The following is a 16,758-nucleotide window of genomic DNA, read 5'->3' as shown; positions in this document are numbered from 1 at the left end:
TTGAATTGAAGATTCAAAAATGAAGATTTTTAATTGTATTTAGTTTTTATTTATTTTGCAGTCACAAGACATGTAATACGTTTAAAAAATATACTTTGTTTCCATTATCATCATGTAGATAATTGGGTTGTTGTTTTTTCCAGATAATGCAAATACACTAAGTGGGAATCTGGTTATCGGAACAAACAGATGTTCTATTGCTTGATGTTCTTACATGTAGTCTCTGTACTAAACCTCTAGAGCTTGCAATCCTTAGCTAGTGAGGTGCAAGCTTGAGAATAAAAAAAAAAAAAAACTTATAACAGGCAGTAATTACTATTAGCATAATTTTCTGTTTTCCCTTTGTCTTCTAGCTGTTCCATCTGCACCACAAAATGTCATCTCCATAGTAAATGAGACTTCTCTGATACTGGAGTGGAGTCCACCAAAGGAGAGTGGTGGCCGAGAAGATGTAGTTTACAACATCATATGTAAGAGTTGTGGCAGCGGTCGCAGCGGCTGCACCCGCTGTGGTGACAACGTGCAGTTTATCCCACGTCAGCTGGGACTCACCAACACCCGAGTACATATCAGCGACCTCATGGCTCACACGCAGTACACATTTGAAATACAAGCTGTCAATGGAGTGTCTGATCAGAGTCCTTATTCACCACAGTACACGTCTGTCAACATCACCACCAACCAGGCTGGTGAGGGATGATGTTACTCTAGTGATATTTCAGTGATTTCAGTATTAACTTCTGTTTTAGTAGCTCGAATGTCTGTTAGCATGTTTTCTACACCCTTCAGATCTCTTTGTTTTTTTCTCAGCACCATCAATAGTGTCCATCATCCACCAGGTTAGCAGAACTCCTAACAGCATCACTCTGTCCTGGTCCCAGCCAGATCAGCCCAATGGTGTTATTCTGGACTATGAACTGCAGTATTATGAGAAGGTACATCAGTGCCAACTGATTGAATTAATTTCAATTCAGTTTTATTTATATAGCACCAATTTGCAAAAGCAGTCACCTCAAGGCATCTGAACCTGAAACATTTTGACTCTTAAATTGTACTCAAAAATCTTACAGTTTTAATTATAGACAGATCTGCCTGATTTAAAGTCTTTGGTGTGTGTTATTCAGAACCAAGCAGAATGGAACTCATCTCTAACGAGGAGTCAGACCAACACTGCTGTCATACGAGGTTTAAGGCCTGGAACCATATACGTGTTTCAGGTCCGGGCTCGGACTGTCGCTGGATTTGGACGCTTCAGTGGTAAAATGTACTTCCAAACCATGACTGAAGGTAGGAATCAGATTTGCTGACAAACTAAATTCAGACTTATTTCATACCCTGTGTGCTGCCTAATATATAAGTCTAAATATAAAAATTACTGACATTTTTGTGGTTTGTTGTCTTTTCACCTGTAGAAGAATATAACTCCATTATTCAAGAGAAGCTCCCCCTCATCATTGGTTCATCTGCTGCAGGGGTTGTCTTTATTATTGCCATCACTGTCGTCATAATTGTTTGTCGCAGGTGAGCCACTCTGTGTCCACTCTGTCCCCCAGAAAATGTTCCACTCTTCACCACATTATGGTCTAAAAATCTGGACCAATTTTTTACAAAGCCACAGAAATGATACAGAAAGCACTTTATCAAAAGTGCTGATTATGAATAAAACTGCAACTTGATCCTACAGAAATACACTCAATGACTTTGACCTACAAAAACTGCATTATGTGGTGGCAACTAGGGATGGGTATCGTTTAGGTTTTATCCGATACCGGTGCCAAACCGGTACTTTTGAAACGGTACCGGTGCTTAAACGGTGCTCGAACCGGTGCTCGAACCGGTGCTTAAAGAATGGAGAACACAAAATTGGTCCAAAAACCTCTTACGTTTAGCTGTTTTTTTGTAAAAAGATAACAATGTTAGCCTTTTCTGCAGCTATAGGGCATATATGGTATCACTCTTGGCTGGAAGCAGTGCTTAAACAATGGAAAAAACACAAACTTTGTCCAAAAACCTCTCATGTTTAGCTGTTTTCCACTTTTTCTTTGGTCATTTTAGCCTTTTTGGCCAGGGTGAAGGGAGTATCTGCCATCAAACAAGAAGACAGCCGCTGTAACTATGACGGTGTTTGCTAGTTCACCTTACATGCATTAATGTAATAACGTGGTTAGCCTACTCAATGTAAATTACACACGAACAACATTAACCCTCCTGCCATCCTTTAAAAAACTCACACCCATCACCCTAGGGACCATTCTCAGCCACGCCATAAAAAGACCATATATCCATATTTTATTCCACTTTAAATTAGCCATCCTTGTAAAACTACTTCTCCCTGAAATATTCATGTAAAGTTTTAATTATATTTTCGTTGTTTTAACCCTTCAAATCCCAGTGTTATTACATGAGCGCCCTGTGTTATAAGCCCCAAAAACCAAAAAACGAAACTAAATATTTCCACAAAAAACCAGTTGAAGTAATATGTGATTGTCATTATAAGTAGGCCTTTAGATGGACCAAAGATTGGCACCAACATACATTTTGACCTGCCATTATTTTTTTTGCATTTTTTTTGCAATTTAAAAATTAAAACTTCAAGGCCCTGAGTCTTCATTGACATACAAGAAAAGAAGAAAAAATAAAATCATATGATGATAATTTGGGGTTGAAAAATAGCGTTTATAATGGAAGTCATTGGGGAGAAAATGGTCCCCAGGGTGATGGGTGTGGGGATTTCTGCTGCTCAGCCATTTTAGGCTGATTTAAGGAATTCACACTGGAATATTAACATTGACAGGTAAAAACTATCCTGTGGCAAGTTTGGTTATATTCCACTGAACACAGTGGAAATGGCAGCCATTTAACACATAGCAGTGGCACAAAAAGGTCCCAAGAAGGCAGGAAGGTTAAGCTACTCACGCAGAGAAGAACGGCTGCTGCTACCATCATCATCCGTCATCATTTCTGCTACACCTGGCAGGACTAGGGGCCAGGACTCTCCTCTTCGGGTTCTTGGGGGATGTTGCTAACTCCGGGTCCGATAACAGGCACCACTCGGTGTGAGGTCTTGCAGCAAGCTATCAAATACGGTGCATTTCTCGGCTTTTAAAAAAACGCTATGCGTCACCAGGTGTTTCATCAGATTCGAGGTGTTACCTCCTTTGCACAGTATCACCTTAAAGCACTTTTTGCAGGCTGCTGAGTTTGCATCTTTTGCTGTGAAGTACAGCCAGACTGTTGACCGCTTCGTCTTGGGCATTTTTAATCTGCAGCTCTGCTCTAAAAGAACGTACATACCTGGGCCCGCCTACTATCCTTGGAAAGGTAAAATGATTGGCTAGAATCCAAAGTGTATGACATTTCAGGGGGAAAAAAGCACTGAAATAAATCACGGAAATGTGCGCTGCTTTCCGGTCTGGTTACTACCGTTTATGTCAGAACCGGTGCTATAATGGCACCGGATACCGGTACCCATCCCTAGTGGCAACATGCAATTTAGTGTAAAATTATGTATTTAATTAAGAAGCGTCTGTTCTTCTTTAAGTTGCTTGAAGACGTTTCGCCTCTCATCTGAGAAGCTTCTTCAGTTCTAGGGTCAAATGGTGGAGAGTCCCAGATTTAAGCCCTATGGGAGTGTGCCCCCAAGAGGGACCATGGACCCCCTAATGATCCTCTACCTGATCACACGAGCCGAGGTGTGAAAACAGGTGTAGGTCACAATCAGCCAAGGTTTCGGGTGAACTCATTGTGAAACCTAGTCCCACCCTATCATGTGATTTTCTGAGGATTTCCTGGGTTCAGAAGGCCCAGGATTTTCTTTCCAGCTCCTTAGACTACAATGACCTGGTTGACTAAGAACCTTCACAGACATATTTAATTGAAAGCCAATTATGGGCTTCTTTGTAGTGGACAGTTTTAAATAGGGTAGAAACACACGGTTTGTTTGTTTTTCTGGAGTAGTTCAAAGTCAAGACTTGACTATGTCAGGTCATGATTATATACTTAGTAAACATATATTTTGTGTTGTCTTTGTCATGCATCAGTCTTTATTGTACACCATATAGTATAGTATAGCTTGTGCTCTGTTTTGTTTAATAGTTTATGTTATTAGTAGATTTAGTTTTTGTTTTCGAGTTGATGGATCTACATGCAGACTTTTTTGTATTTGTTTCCAGCAAAAGAAATTCTGACAGACCAGAATCTGAATATACAGACAAACTCCAACATTACACCAGTGGTCACAGTATGTACCTTTTTCTGAAAGTTGTTGACATTAAGACTGATAGCCATTAGTGCTGTATTTTATGAAATTAATGTTTTTTCAAGATTGGATGTGGCAAAAAATGACAGAAAGAAATCAAGTTTCCCTGTGTCTTCACGATTCAGTTTTTGCATATATATCTGTTGCTGTTTCTTCTATTTTTCTGTTGAAGTGTCACCGGGAATGAAGATCTACATTGACCCCTTCACATATGAAGATCCCAATGAAGCGGTTAGAGAGTTTGCTAAGGAAATTGACATTTCCTGTGTAAAGATTGAACAAGTGATTGGAGCAGGTAAAACAAAGAGATGCCTTAGAAAGGAAACGATATTAGGTGTAAGTAAAGACAGGCAGTGATTGGTGAGGTTTATGATACTTAGTACGTCAGAATGTGACTGTCTTGACCTTTATTAGTATATTAATTGTCTATTCAAAGAAGGTAATATTAAAGGTTTCTTTATCAAAGGTTAGATTAAGAAGTCACTGTACTGTTGTGACAGTGCTTGGAACTAAAATCAACTTAAACATAGCTTTTCTGCCTAATTGTTCTCTATCATGTCTGCCTAGATTACAGCAGTTTACAAAAACTTTGATAGTTACAGAAGATGATACAAAATGAATATATTATAATACATTACATGTCATTTACCTACTGTAAACCTGATAGGAGAGTTTGGAGAAGTGTGCAGTGGAAACCTCCGACAGCCTGGGAAAAGGGAGATATTGGTGGCCATCAAGACTTTAAAGGCAGGGTACACTGAACGCCAGAGGAGGGACTTTTTGAGTGAAGCATCTATCATGGGTCAGTTTGATCATCCCAACATCATCCATCTGGAGGGAGTGGTTACCAAGAGCAGCCCTGTAATGATCATCACTGAATTCATGGAGAATGGATCCCTTGACTCATTTCTCAGGGTAAAAGAGACACTGTACAATTCAATACAAGTATAGTAGTACGCACGTGTGTGTGTGTGTGTGTAGGTGTGTGTGTAGGTGTGTGTGTGTGTGTGTGTCATTACTGTACTAAAAAAAGAAGGAAACAGGGAAAAAAAGTAACAATAATATGCAAATGAGGGTGGTTACTCATCAGATGTCACCGAGCTTAAATTCTTCCATGTATTTTTTATTATATCTGTGGATTGCCATTTTCAGCTTGGTGTCCACTTCTCACACATTTCAGCTTTTAAATTTTGGTCAAGAGGTTTTAAAGTCCATCCATTTTCTTTTGTTTGTATGGGGCATCACATTTCCAAGCAACACAAGTAAAGATAAATCTCTCCAGAGTCTCCTTGGTCTGCCCCAGGGCCGGCCTCCTTCTGGTGGTTCGAAAGAACTCACACCAGAAGCGCCCAGGAGGCATCCTCGTCAGGTGCTCAAACCACCTCAACTGGCTCCTTTCAATGTGGAGGAGTAGCAGCTTTATTCTGAGCCCCTCTCCAATGACTGAACTCTTCATCCTATCTCTAAGGAACAGCCACCCTTCTGAGAAATGTAATTTCTAAAACTAGTATGTGCAACCTAAGGTCAGTGTTGGGAAGGTTACTTTTAAAATGTATTCCACTACAGATTACAGAATACATGTCCCAAAATGTATTTTGTAATGTATTCCGTTACGTTACTCAATGAGAGTAACGTATTCTGAATACTTTGGAATACTTAATACACCATCATGCTTTTTACAGAATCAGAATCAGAATCAGAAAGGGTTTTATTGCCAAATGTTGAGCGGGTTTACAACATTAGGAAATTGCTGCGGTGCTTCAGTGCAAACATACTGTTATAAATTAAGCTTAAATAGACATGAAAATAAAAATGAGAATAAGAATTAAAAGTGCTAAGTAGATAGATAGATAGATATATACATGATATATACATGAGTGCAGGTGGTGATCAATGCCAAACATGGAATGATGCAGTGAACACAGCGTAGGGTCATGTGTTAGTGGTGGGAACAGTCATACGGTTATTGTTCATGTGTTCAACAGCAGAGGGGAAGAAACTGTTCTTATGGCAAGAGGTTCTGGTGCGAATGGACCGGAGCCTCCTGCCTGAGGGGAGCAGGTCAAACAGACTGTGTCCAGGGTGAGAAGGGTCAGCTGAGATCCGAGCTGCACGCCCCAGTGTCCTGGAGGTGTACAGGTCCTGCAGAGATGGGAGTCTGCAGCCAATCACCTTCTCAGCAGAGCGCACAACACGCTGCAGTCTCTGTTTGTCCCTGATAGTGGCTCCAGCGTACCACACGGTGATGGAGGAGGTGAGGATGGACTCGATGATTGCAGTGTAGAATTGCATCATCGTCCGTGTTGGCAGGTTGAATTTCTTCAGCTGCCTCAGGAAGTACATCCTCTGCTGGGCTTTCTTAATGACGAAGGTGATGGTGGGCACCCACTTCAGGTCCTGGGTGATGGTGGTACCCAGGAAGCGGCATGAGTCCACAGAGGTGATGGGGGTGTCAGTCAGGATGATGGGGGGGAGTGGGGCTGTGTGCTTCCTGAAGTCCACAATAATCTCCACTGTCTTCTGGGCATTCAGCACCAGGTTGTTGTGGCTGCACCAAGACACCAGACGTTCAACCTCCCTCCTGTAGGCAGACTCATCCCCGTCCGAGATGAGTCCAATAACGGTGGTGTCATCTGCAAACTTGATTAGCTTGACAGACTGGTGGGTGGAGGTGCAGCAGTTAGTATACAGGGAGAAGAGCAGGGGAGAAAGAACACAGCCCTGAGGGGAGCCGGTGCTGATGGTCCGGGAGTCCAAGACATTCTTTCCCAGCCTCACATGCTGTTTCCTGTCCGTCAGGAAGTCAGTGATCCACCGGCAGATGGAATCAGGCACATTCATCTGGGAAAGCTTGCCTCGGAGATGGTCTGGAAGGATGGTATTGAAGGCAGAGCTGAAGTCCACAAACAGGATCCTGGCGTAGGTTCCTGGGGAGTCCAGATGCTGCAGGATGAAGTGTAGGGCCATGTTGATGGCGTCATCTACAGACCTGTTGGCTCTGTATGCAAACTGCAGGGGGTCCAGGAGGGGGGCCGTGAGGGTCTTGAGATAGGAGAGAACCAGGCGCTCAAAAGACTTCATGACCACAGATGTCAGAGCCACGGGTCTGTAGTCATTTAGTCCAGTGATCCTAGGTTTCTTGGGGACAGGGATTATGGTAGAGGACTTGAAGCAGGCAGGCACATGACATGCCTGCAGTGAGGAGTTGAAAATGCCAGAAAACACTGGGGCCAGCTCGTTTGCACAGTGTCTGAGGGTGGCAGGAGACACACCGTCTGGGCCGGGAGCTTTTCGAGCATTCAGACTCTTAAACTGCTTCCTCACACCTTCTTCAGGAATATAAAGAGTTGTGGTGGGAGGAGGTGGTGTGAAATCCTCTTTTGTGTGGGGTGAGGAGGGGGGTGTTGTAGGTGAAGTGTTTGAAGGTGGTGATGGCTCTATGGAGGGGGGAGAGGTGGGGGAATGAGTGTCCAAAGTGTCTCTATTGTTGGGGCCGTTGGAGGTGTGAAGGCTGCCTGATGGCTCGTCAAAACGGCAGTAAAAGTCGTTGAGGGTGTTGGCCAAGAGCAAGTCATCAGTGGAGTGGGGGGTTTTAGGCTTGTAGTTGGTGATATTCCTAAAACCTTTCCACACAGAGGCCGAGTCATTCTCTGAGATCTGCTGCTGCATCTTCTGGTGCTGGTGTTTAGCAACGTCCACTTCTTTAGTGAACCTGTACTTGGCCTCTCTGTAGCAGTCCCTGTCTCCGCTTCTGAACGCCTTTCTCTTTTCCAGCCACAGCTTTTTGAGTTTAAGAGTAAACCAGGGTTTGTCATTGTTATAACTCACTATGGTGTGTGATGGCACAATGCTGTCCTCACAGAAGTGGATATAGGAGGTGACAGTGTCCGTAAACCAGGCAGCACGGTGGCACGGTGGTTAGCACTGTTGCCGCACAGCAAGAAGGTCCTGAGTTCAATTCCAACATCAGGCTGGGGCCTTTCTGTGTGGAGTTTGCATGTTCTCCCCGTGTTTGCATGGGTTCTCTCTGGGTACTCTGGCTTCCTCCCACCGTCCAAAGACATGCAGCTTGTGGGGATAGGTTAATTGAATAATCCAAATTGTCACTAGGTGTGAATGTGTGAATGAAAGTGAGTGCGAATGGTTGTCTGTCCCTGTGTGTTGGCCCTGCGACAGACTGGCGACCTGTCCAGGGTGTACCCCGCCTCTCGCCCTATGACAGCTGGGATAGGCTCCAGCGCCCCCCGCGACCCTGAAAAAGGATAAGCGGAAGCGAATGGATGGATGGATGGACAGTGTCCGTAAACTCATCCAAGCTGTTAGAAGCAGCCTTCATTGTGTCCCAGTCTGCAGACTCCAAACACGTGCGAAGCTCCTCCACAGCCTCGTTGCTCCACAGTTTTTTGGTCCTCACGACAGGTTTGGAGAGCTTCAGCCTCTGTCTGTACGCGGGGATTAGGTGGATCATGACTGTCTTGTTTCTTTATGTTGTTATGGGTTTTTAAGAATCACAGTCTACTCCGAGGTAACTCCCGTTGCTCTCTAGCTCCCCCTACAGTCTAGGAGTATTAACAACATAAAACATGATACTAGGCAAATAAGGATTTGTTGTTATCATTACGTCTTCCTTTTTTTTCAACAATAAAATAACATACCTACTTTCACAAACATAAACAGTCTCTATTTGTTTTTTACTTGTTAAACCAGGCTTTATCAAAGTAACGTTAACAACACAACTAGTTTTCAACAATTATGGTCCATTCAACACTAGTAACCAAACATAGTGAAACTTGCATAGATACTATGACATCATCTTCCAAACAACATGTCAACACATTACATCTGTTCGATCAGTCTCATAGGTGGCTTTACTTGTCTTACAGATCTTCTCAGTGTTTGTTCTTGTGTATGTCTAGGTGTTTCAGGTGATAGTGTCTCATGTGTGTGTTGGGGTTGTTCAGCAGCCTCCAACCTCTGCTCCACTACTACTGGTCCCTTAATAAGATCTCGGCGATTTCTTCGCAGCATAGCTCCATCTTCTGTCTGAATGATGTATGATCGTGGCTGATCTTTCCTTAGAACAGTCGCTTTCTGTGCCCATGCGTTGGATTTGTCTTTGAATCTCACTTGATCCCCAGCATGCAGTTCAGGTAGGTGTTTTGTTCCTCTGTCATAATAGAACTTCTGCTTTGCTTTTTGTTGCTCCTTAAACTTCTTCACGCTGTTTCCCTCTTTTGTTTTAAGCAGATTATCCTGAATGGGCAGGTTTGATCTCAGGCGTCGTCCCATAAGAAGCTGTGCTGGTGACATACCACACTCAAGTGGCGTTGTGCGGTATACTAGCAGGCTTTGGTAGAAGTCAGCACCACTGTCTCTCGCCTTACTCATCAGCCTCTTCACTGTTTGGACGGACTTTTCCACTAGTCCATTAGATTGTGGGTAGTGCGGGCTTGATGTTGTGTGAACAAAGTCCCATTCTTTGGCAAACTGTCCAAACCTAATATTGGAGAATTGTGGTCCATTGTCTGTGAACACTTCACTTGGCACACCATGTCGTGCAAATACAGCTTTCATAGAGGTGATTACAGCCTCTGCTGTTGTTGTTTGCAGTCTACATACTTCCGGATACAAAGAGTAGTAGTCTGTGACCACAATATAGTCCTTTCCTCCAGACACAAAGAGGTCAGCCCCCACTTTCTGATATGGTCGGTCTGGCACTGGGTGCGGCTTTAGTGGCTCGGCAGGATTGCTTGCTTGATATGTCAGACATGTTGAACAGTTCGACACTTCATTTGTCACATCCTGATTAATCCGTGGCCAGTACATCACCTCACGTGCTCTCCTTTTACATTTTTCCATGCCTAGATGCCCTGCGTGTATCTTTTTGAGCATCTCTCCTCTTTGGGATGACAATTTTACTTCCCTTGAACACCACATCATGCACTACAGACAGTTCTGCTCTGCAGTTCCAGTACTCTTGAATAACAGGTGAGCAGTTTTGCTTACAGCTGGGCCATCCATCTATGATGGTTTTGCGCAGTGCTTGTAACGTTCCATCTTTGCTTGTCTCCGTTCTGATGAGCTCCATCTTCCCTTCTGCAACAGGAAGTGCACTTGTGACCATGCTCACATATGCTCTTACATCATCATCCATCTTGGCGTTCGCTGGCTCATTCGGATCAACAGCTCGGGATAATGTGTCAGCTGTGTACATCAACTTGCCAGGTGTGTACATCACGTTAAGCATGTAACGTTGCAGCCGGATCATCATTTTTTGGATTCTCAGTGGACAGTCATTTAGTGGTTTTTGGAACAATGCTATCAGTGGCTTGTGGTCAGTTTCAACACTGATGGCCTGCCCAGACACAAACTGGTGAAATCTCTCACAGGCGTACGTTATGCTGAGCAGTTCTTTTTCAATCTGTGCATATCTTGTCTCTGCGTCTGTCATGGATCGCGATGCATATGCAACAGGCTGCCACTCATCATACTTCTGCAGAAGAACAGCTCCAAGCCCACTCTGTGATGCATCTGATGAGATCTTAATAGGTCTCATTGGATCATAAAACTTCAGAACTGGTTCCTTTGTAAGCAGATCTTTCAAGTCACGCCATGCTTTCTCATGTTCATGATTCCACTCCCATTCGATTCTCTTTTCACTCTGCACATCTTTCTTGCATTGCGGCCTCGGCATGTTTTCAATTGCAGACACCTTTTGAGGATCTGGTCTGATGCCTTCACTGCTCAGGATATCTCCAACGAATGTCAGTTCCTTCGCCCCAAGCTGACATTTCTCTTTGTTCAGCTTCAGATTGGCTTTTCTGGTTGCTTCAAGAACATTTCTCAGTCTCATGTCATGTTCAGCTTTTGTGCTACCCCACACAATGATGTCATCCATTGACGTGTCGACTCCCTCCAGGTGTTCATAGATCATGTGTATTGTTTTGTGATACACCTCAGGTGCTGAAGCAATGCCAAACGGCAGTCGCCGGAATCTGTACCTGCCAAATGGGCTGTTGAACGTGCACAGTTTTGAACTTGCTTCGTCCAGCTTCAGTTGCCAAAATCCTGATGAAGCATCTAGCTTGCTAAAGTACTTCGCTTTTGCAAACTGTGACATTATCTCTTCTCTTGTAGGTAGTTTGAAATGTTCTCTCTTTATTGCTCTATTCAGATCTCTAGGATCCATGCAAACTCTGAGCTTTCCAGTCTTTTTCTCCACAATAACAAGAGAACTCACCCACTCCGTTGGTTCATCGATGTTTGCTGTTTGCTGGCGATTTCAATTGCAGTTTCATTTCAGCGGCAGCACTCTCCTTTTTGACTCTGTGTGTGTTCTTATTCACAGCATCCACTCTGCAGCTGTCACTAAGCAGTTCTTTAGCTTGTGCCCTCACTGTTTCAGCTGCTCTGCACAGTGTTAATGCTTTTTCCAGGTCAAGATTTTCCTCTCTCAGTAGCCTCTCTCTCAGACCGTTGTCTGGAATCCCGCACACAAGTCTGTCTTTTATCAAAGAGTCTGTCAGTCCTCCAAATTCACATGTTTTACTCCTGTTCTGCAGCTCTGTGACATACTGATCTATTGTCTCCCCTGTCTTCTGTACACATGTGAAGAATCTGTGCCTCTCAAATGTCACATTTCTCTTAGGTATGCAGTAAGCCTCAAACTTCTCCATTATTTTATTCAGCTTCATTCCGTCACCATCAGTAAACGTGAAGTTATTATAGACTTCCAGTGCCTTATCACCCACTATATGCAAAAACACTGACGCTTGCTTTTTATCACTTGCCTCGTCAAGTCCAATTGCTGATAGGTACAACGTGAAACGTTGCTTAAATCTTCTCCAATTTTCAGCCACATTTCCAGTCAACTGAAGAATCGGTGGTGGGTGTAAGCCGTCCATGCTTTCACTGCGTTCACTGCTAAGCTGATCCGTCGGTACTGCTATATTGTAGTCCGTTACCTTTCTTCAAGTCCATCTTCTGACACCATGTCTTCTTTATGTTGTTATGGGTTCTTAAGAATGACACCATTACTTGAAGAGAAGGTATTTTATCGAACTGTGGTTCACATGTAAACAAAGCTTCGCCATCACAGTCTACTCCGAGGTAACTCCCGTTGCTCTCTAGCTCCCCCTACAGTCTAGGAGTATTAACAACATAAAACATGATACTAGGCAAATAAGGATTTGCTGTTATCATTACAATGACGTGGTCAGAAAGTCCGAGTGAAGCGCGGGGCACCGCACGATAGGCCCCGCTGATCGTGCTGTAACAGCGGTCTAATGTCCTCTCCTCTCTGGTCGGGCATTTAATATACTGCTTGTATTTGGGAAGCTCATGGCTCAGATTGGCTTTGTTAAAGTCCCCAAGAGCAATGATGAGAGAGTCCGGGAATGTCCGCTCCATGTGCAGTATCTGCTCCGCGAGTGCGCACTGAGCTGCCTGCGCATCGGCATCTGGCGGGATGTAAACAGCGGCCAGGATGAATGAAGCAAACTCCCGCGGAGAATAAAACGGTTTGCAGTGAATAAAAAGGTATTCCAGAGAGGAAGAGCAGTGCTGAGCAATCACTGTTACATCTGTGCACCAGCCACTATTAATGTAGAAGCAGACACCTCCACCTTTGGTCTTACCAGAGAGAGAGGCCTGCCGGTCCGCGCGCAGCAGATGAAAGCCCTCAAGCTTGAGCGCGCTGTCCGGGATGTCCTCACAGAGCCACGACTCCGTAAAACATAAGACACAGGAGGAGGCAAAGTCTCTGTTCATGCTTCTCATCAGGGCCAGCTCGTCTATTTTATTCCTGAGTGAGCGTACATTGGAAAGGAAGATCCCAGGAAGAGCAGTTCGCAGTCCACGTCTCCTCAGACGCACGAGTGCGCCGGCTCGCTTGCCTCTCTTTCGGCGTCTCACTTTCCTGATCAGAGTCTGCAGTAAAATATTGGAAGTAAATCCACAGGTGTTGTAGTCCTGTAGTTAAGAAGCTCTTCTCTGGTATAAGAATATCCAGAGGAGTGCCCAGACACAGAAGTTATGCACAAAAACAAAACAGAAGTAACGCACTGAAGCACCAGGGCATCCATACGCGGCGCCATCTTGGATCATCTACAACTACATGTGTACTATTGCTGTGTGATTTATTACTATTACTGAAGGTCCGCTGCTCCGAAGCGTAGTAAAGAGACTTCTGGCTAATACGGCGGGTTCCGTGTCGGGCTCGTAGTCGAAAAATAGCTTTACTTTGTTGTCTGGGTCAACTTTGCTTGCGAGAGACAGAGAGAGGCGAGAGACAGAGAGAGGCATTGAAAGGCTGCTCCAACTGAACTTATTGTTTCGGAGGAAAACATGAACACGGTGTACAGTCGAGTCTTAATAGTGTACTTACAACTGGGCTCGTCAGGCACTCTTCTTGGCTGCAGTGGTTATTATTATATTTACATGCTTCCAGCTCCAGCTCTCGATAACAACTCCCTCCTCTTGCTCACAGACACATAACGTGTATGGCAGTCCATTCTCCCTGCAGCACAAACTACACTGTCTATGATGCTACATTCTTTAGAGCTATGCCTGTAGCATTCTGCCTATTAGCTTAGCACAACAACAACAACAAAAAGGCGCAGAGAGAGAGCATCACCCTGTAACCATGGCAACCGTAACGCTGCTGCCTGGAGCAACAGAACATAGCTGTCAAACAAAACCCAAACAGTCCTGACCCGCCAAAATATGAAACAGGAAAGTACCGCCGTGTAATCCATTTATTTCAACAAAGTGACTGTATTCTAAATACCTCCTTTTTAAACGGTAACTGTAATGGAATACATATTTTGTATTTTAAATACATAACGACGGTACATGTATATTTAAATACGTAACGCCGGTACATGTATTCCGTTACTCCCCAACAATGCCTAAGGTCAGAAGCACCCCACTCGCACTCTACACAATGTGAATACAGTACCCGCCTGAGTCATCTGACGGTCACTTCAGCTTCAAGGTAGACAGAAAGTGTTGTTCCATGGCCTCACAAACTCTTCCCACACCTGAGTATTTGCTTCATTTTTTCCTACCAGTGCTCATCAGTTGCCTCTGAAGTCCCACAGGCTAACCTTCTACAACTTGATGGCTCCCTTCATCTCCAATGCCCACTATCTGGTTTGAGGATTACAACCCTGACAGGCACCAACCACCTTGTTTCACACAGCTCCTTGCAGCAACCTTAGCAACACACGTGCAGAATATGGTTCATTTGGACTCAATGTCAAGTTCTGCTGGAGGTGGGAGTTGAAGATCTGCTGTACCAGGGTCTCTGCCAGGCATTCCCAGCATTCCCATTCCCACCACAACATGTTTGGGTGTACTAGGTCCAGAATCCTCTCCCCCACTACCTGATCCAGCTCACTACCAGGTCGTGATGAGATGGCAGCTCAGCTCCCGTCTATTAGCCAATTATCCAGAACATATATCTCTGGCCTAGGGTGTCTTGGTGCCACGTGCACCTAGACACATCCTTATGTTTAAACATGGTCTACGTTATGGACAAACTGTGATTTGCACAGAAGTCCAAACACGAAACACCACTTAAGTCCAAATCAGACAGGTCGTTGTTCTTGATCAGCTCCCTCCAGTTCTCTAGTTCAGTAGGACAACAGAGTCACCAAATGGAGCACCCTCAATCATCCCAGTCAGTGACTGTAAGAAGGTTGGGTTATAATAATAACAATACTATTTATAAGAATAATAATATCTGTTGTTTGGCACATAAGTGCAAATGACAGTCAGGACCTATCCCCTGAACCAAAGTGTCTCAAAAGTGAAAAGAATACCAAGAGCAACTCTAGACTGGAACAGAGTCCAATCCCCAGGAGGCTGGTTCCAGAGCTCAATGCTTGCCTTAATGTGAGCCCAACCTGTATCTCTCAACCTCTTGAACCTCTTGAACCTTGAACCTCCTTTCCCACCAGGAAGGGTTTGATGTTTCACGTCTTAATAGCTAGCCTTGATAGGCAGGAATCAGACTGCCATCCACTTTTGGGTGGCTGTAGCTCAGGAGGTCGACCAGGTCATCTGCTCATCAGAAGATTCGTGGTTTGATCTCTGGCTCCCCCAGTCTGTCATGCCAAATAACCTTGGGCAAGTCCGAGTGCTCTGGGAGAGTAGAAAAGCGGTATATTTTTCCCCCTCGTTGTATATTGGTTTCTCTTCTTCTTACTTTTGCACCTTTGTGGTCCTGCTACCCAATTTTGCTGTGCAAGAAATTGCACAATGACAAAAAAAAGCTCTAAGTCTCTAAGTCTAAGTCTATATAAGAATCAGTCCATATACCATTTACACTGCATCTCCTGGTGCATGTTGTTTCTTCTTATCTGCTAATTGTCTTATCTGCTTGAACAAAATGGTGCCGGTGAGGTCGGCTGCCGTGCTGGATGCTCTGCCCCAACTTCTCCACTTTTTGCAGTTTTTCGTCACTTTTTGCTATATCTGCCATAATCTTGCATGGGCATCATGCAAAACACACAAATTTGCTACAGCAGAGACACTTTGGTTTCTATTGGTCTACAATACACAAACATTTCACCATGTTTAACTCCGGACCCAACCTGGCCAAAGGAGATCCTGAGAGAGAACAAAGGACGCGACCCTAAGCGACGGCCTCGAGGTAAAAGAGCCAGCATCAGGAACAGGCTACGGGCTCGCGCACACCGCGCACCCATGCCCAGTATCCTGCTAGCCAATGTTCAATCCATCGAGAACAAGCTTGATGACCTCAGAGCCAGAATCAAGTTCCAGAGAGACATTCGGGACTGCAACCTCCTCTGCTTCACCGAGACTTGGCTGAACCCAGCGATACCAGACCACGCCGTGCAGCCGACGAGGTTCTTTCCGGTTTACCACATGGACAGGACAATGGAGTCGGGGAAGAAAAGAGGTGGTGGAGTGTGTTTGATGGTGAACAACAGATGGTGCGACAGCACAAACATCTCCCCACTCACACGCTCTTGCTCGCCCAATCTGGAGCTTTTGATCGTTAAATTTCGCCCTTTCTATCTCCCTCGGGAATTCACTACGGTCATTGCCTGCACTGTTTACATTCCACCTCACGCGGACTCGGACACTGCCTTATGTGAGCTACATGAGGCTCTCACACATCAACAAACACTCCACCAAGATGCCGCACTCATTGTTATGGGAGATTTTAACAGAGTGAATCTCAAACGGACATTTCTCAACCTTCACCAGCACATCAACTGCCCCACCCGGGGCACTAGGACATTAGACCACTGCTACACCCCGTTCAAGAACTGTTACAAGGCTCAGCCCCTGCCGGCATTTGGAAAATCGGACCATGCTGCCATCTTCCTCATGCCTGCTTACAAACAAAGGCTAAAGCAGCAACCACCAATCAGGAGGGAGGTCGCTCGCTGGACGGACCAATCAGTGGCGCTGCAGGACACACTGGATGACGCAGACTGGGACATGTTTTGGCGCAGCTCTGATGACAT

At 44.7% G+C, this 16,758-nt stretch overlaps 1 protein-coding gene across 1 annotated transcript in view; it reads left to right on the top strand.

Annotated features, from left to right (window-relative positions):
* The window catches only part of LOC113012853 (ephrin type-B receptor 2-like), an 81,636-nt gene that overhangs the window by 56,505 nt on the left and 8,373 nt on the right, over positions 1 to 16,758 (top strand). Inside the window, exons 5-11 of the mRNA XM_026153243.2 lie at positions 354 to 689; positions 811 to 935; positions 1,125 to 1,287; positions 1,413 to 1,521; positions 4,173 to 4,240; positions 4,431 to 4,553; positions 4,926 to 5,173. Coding sequence (XP_026009028.2) covers positions 354 to 689; positions 811 to 935; positions 1,125 to 1,287; positions 1,413 to 1,521; positions 4,173 to 4,240; positions 4,431 to 4,553; positions 4,926 to 5,173 — 1,172 coding nt within the window. The remainder of the gene's footprint in view (positions 1 to 353; positions 690 to 810; positions 936 to 1,124; positions 1,288 to 1,412; positions 1,522 to 4,172; positions 4,241 to 4,430; positions 4,554 to 4,925; positions 5,174 to 16,758) is intronic.

This window comes from Astatotilapia calliptera, chromosome 20, assembly GCF_964374335.1.
Source record: "Astatotilapia calliptera chromosome 20, fAstCal68.1, whole genome shotgun sequence".
Lineage (NCBI taxonomy): Eukaryota > Metazoa > Chordata > Actinopteri > Cichliformes > Cichlidae > Astatotilapia > Astatotilapia calliptera.
Note: the sequence above shows the minus strand (reverse complement) of the source record. Positions and strands in the feature narration are given on the sequence as shown.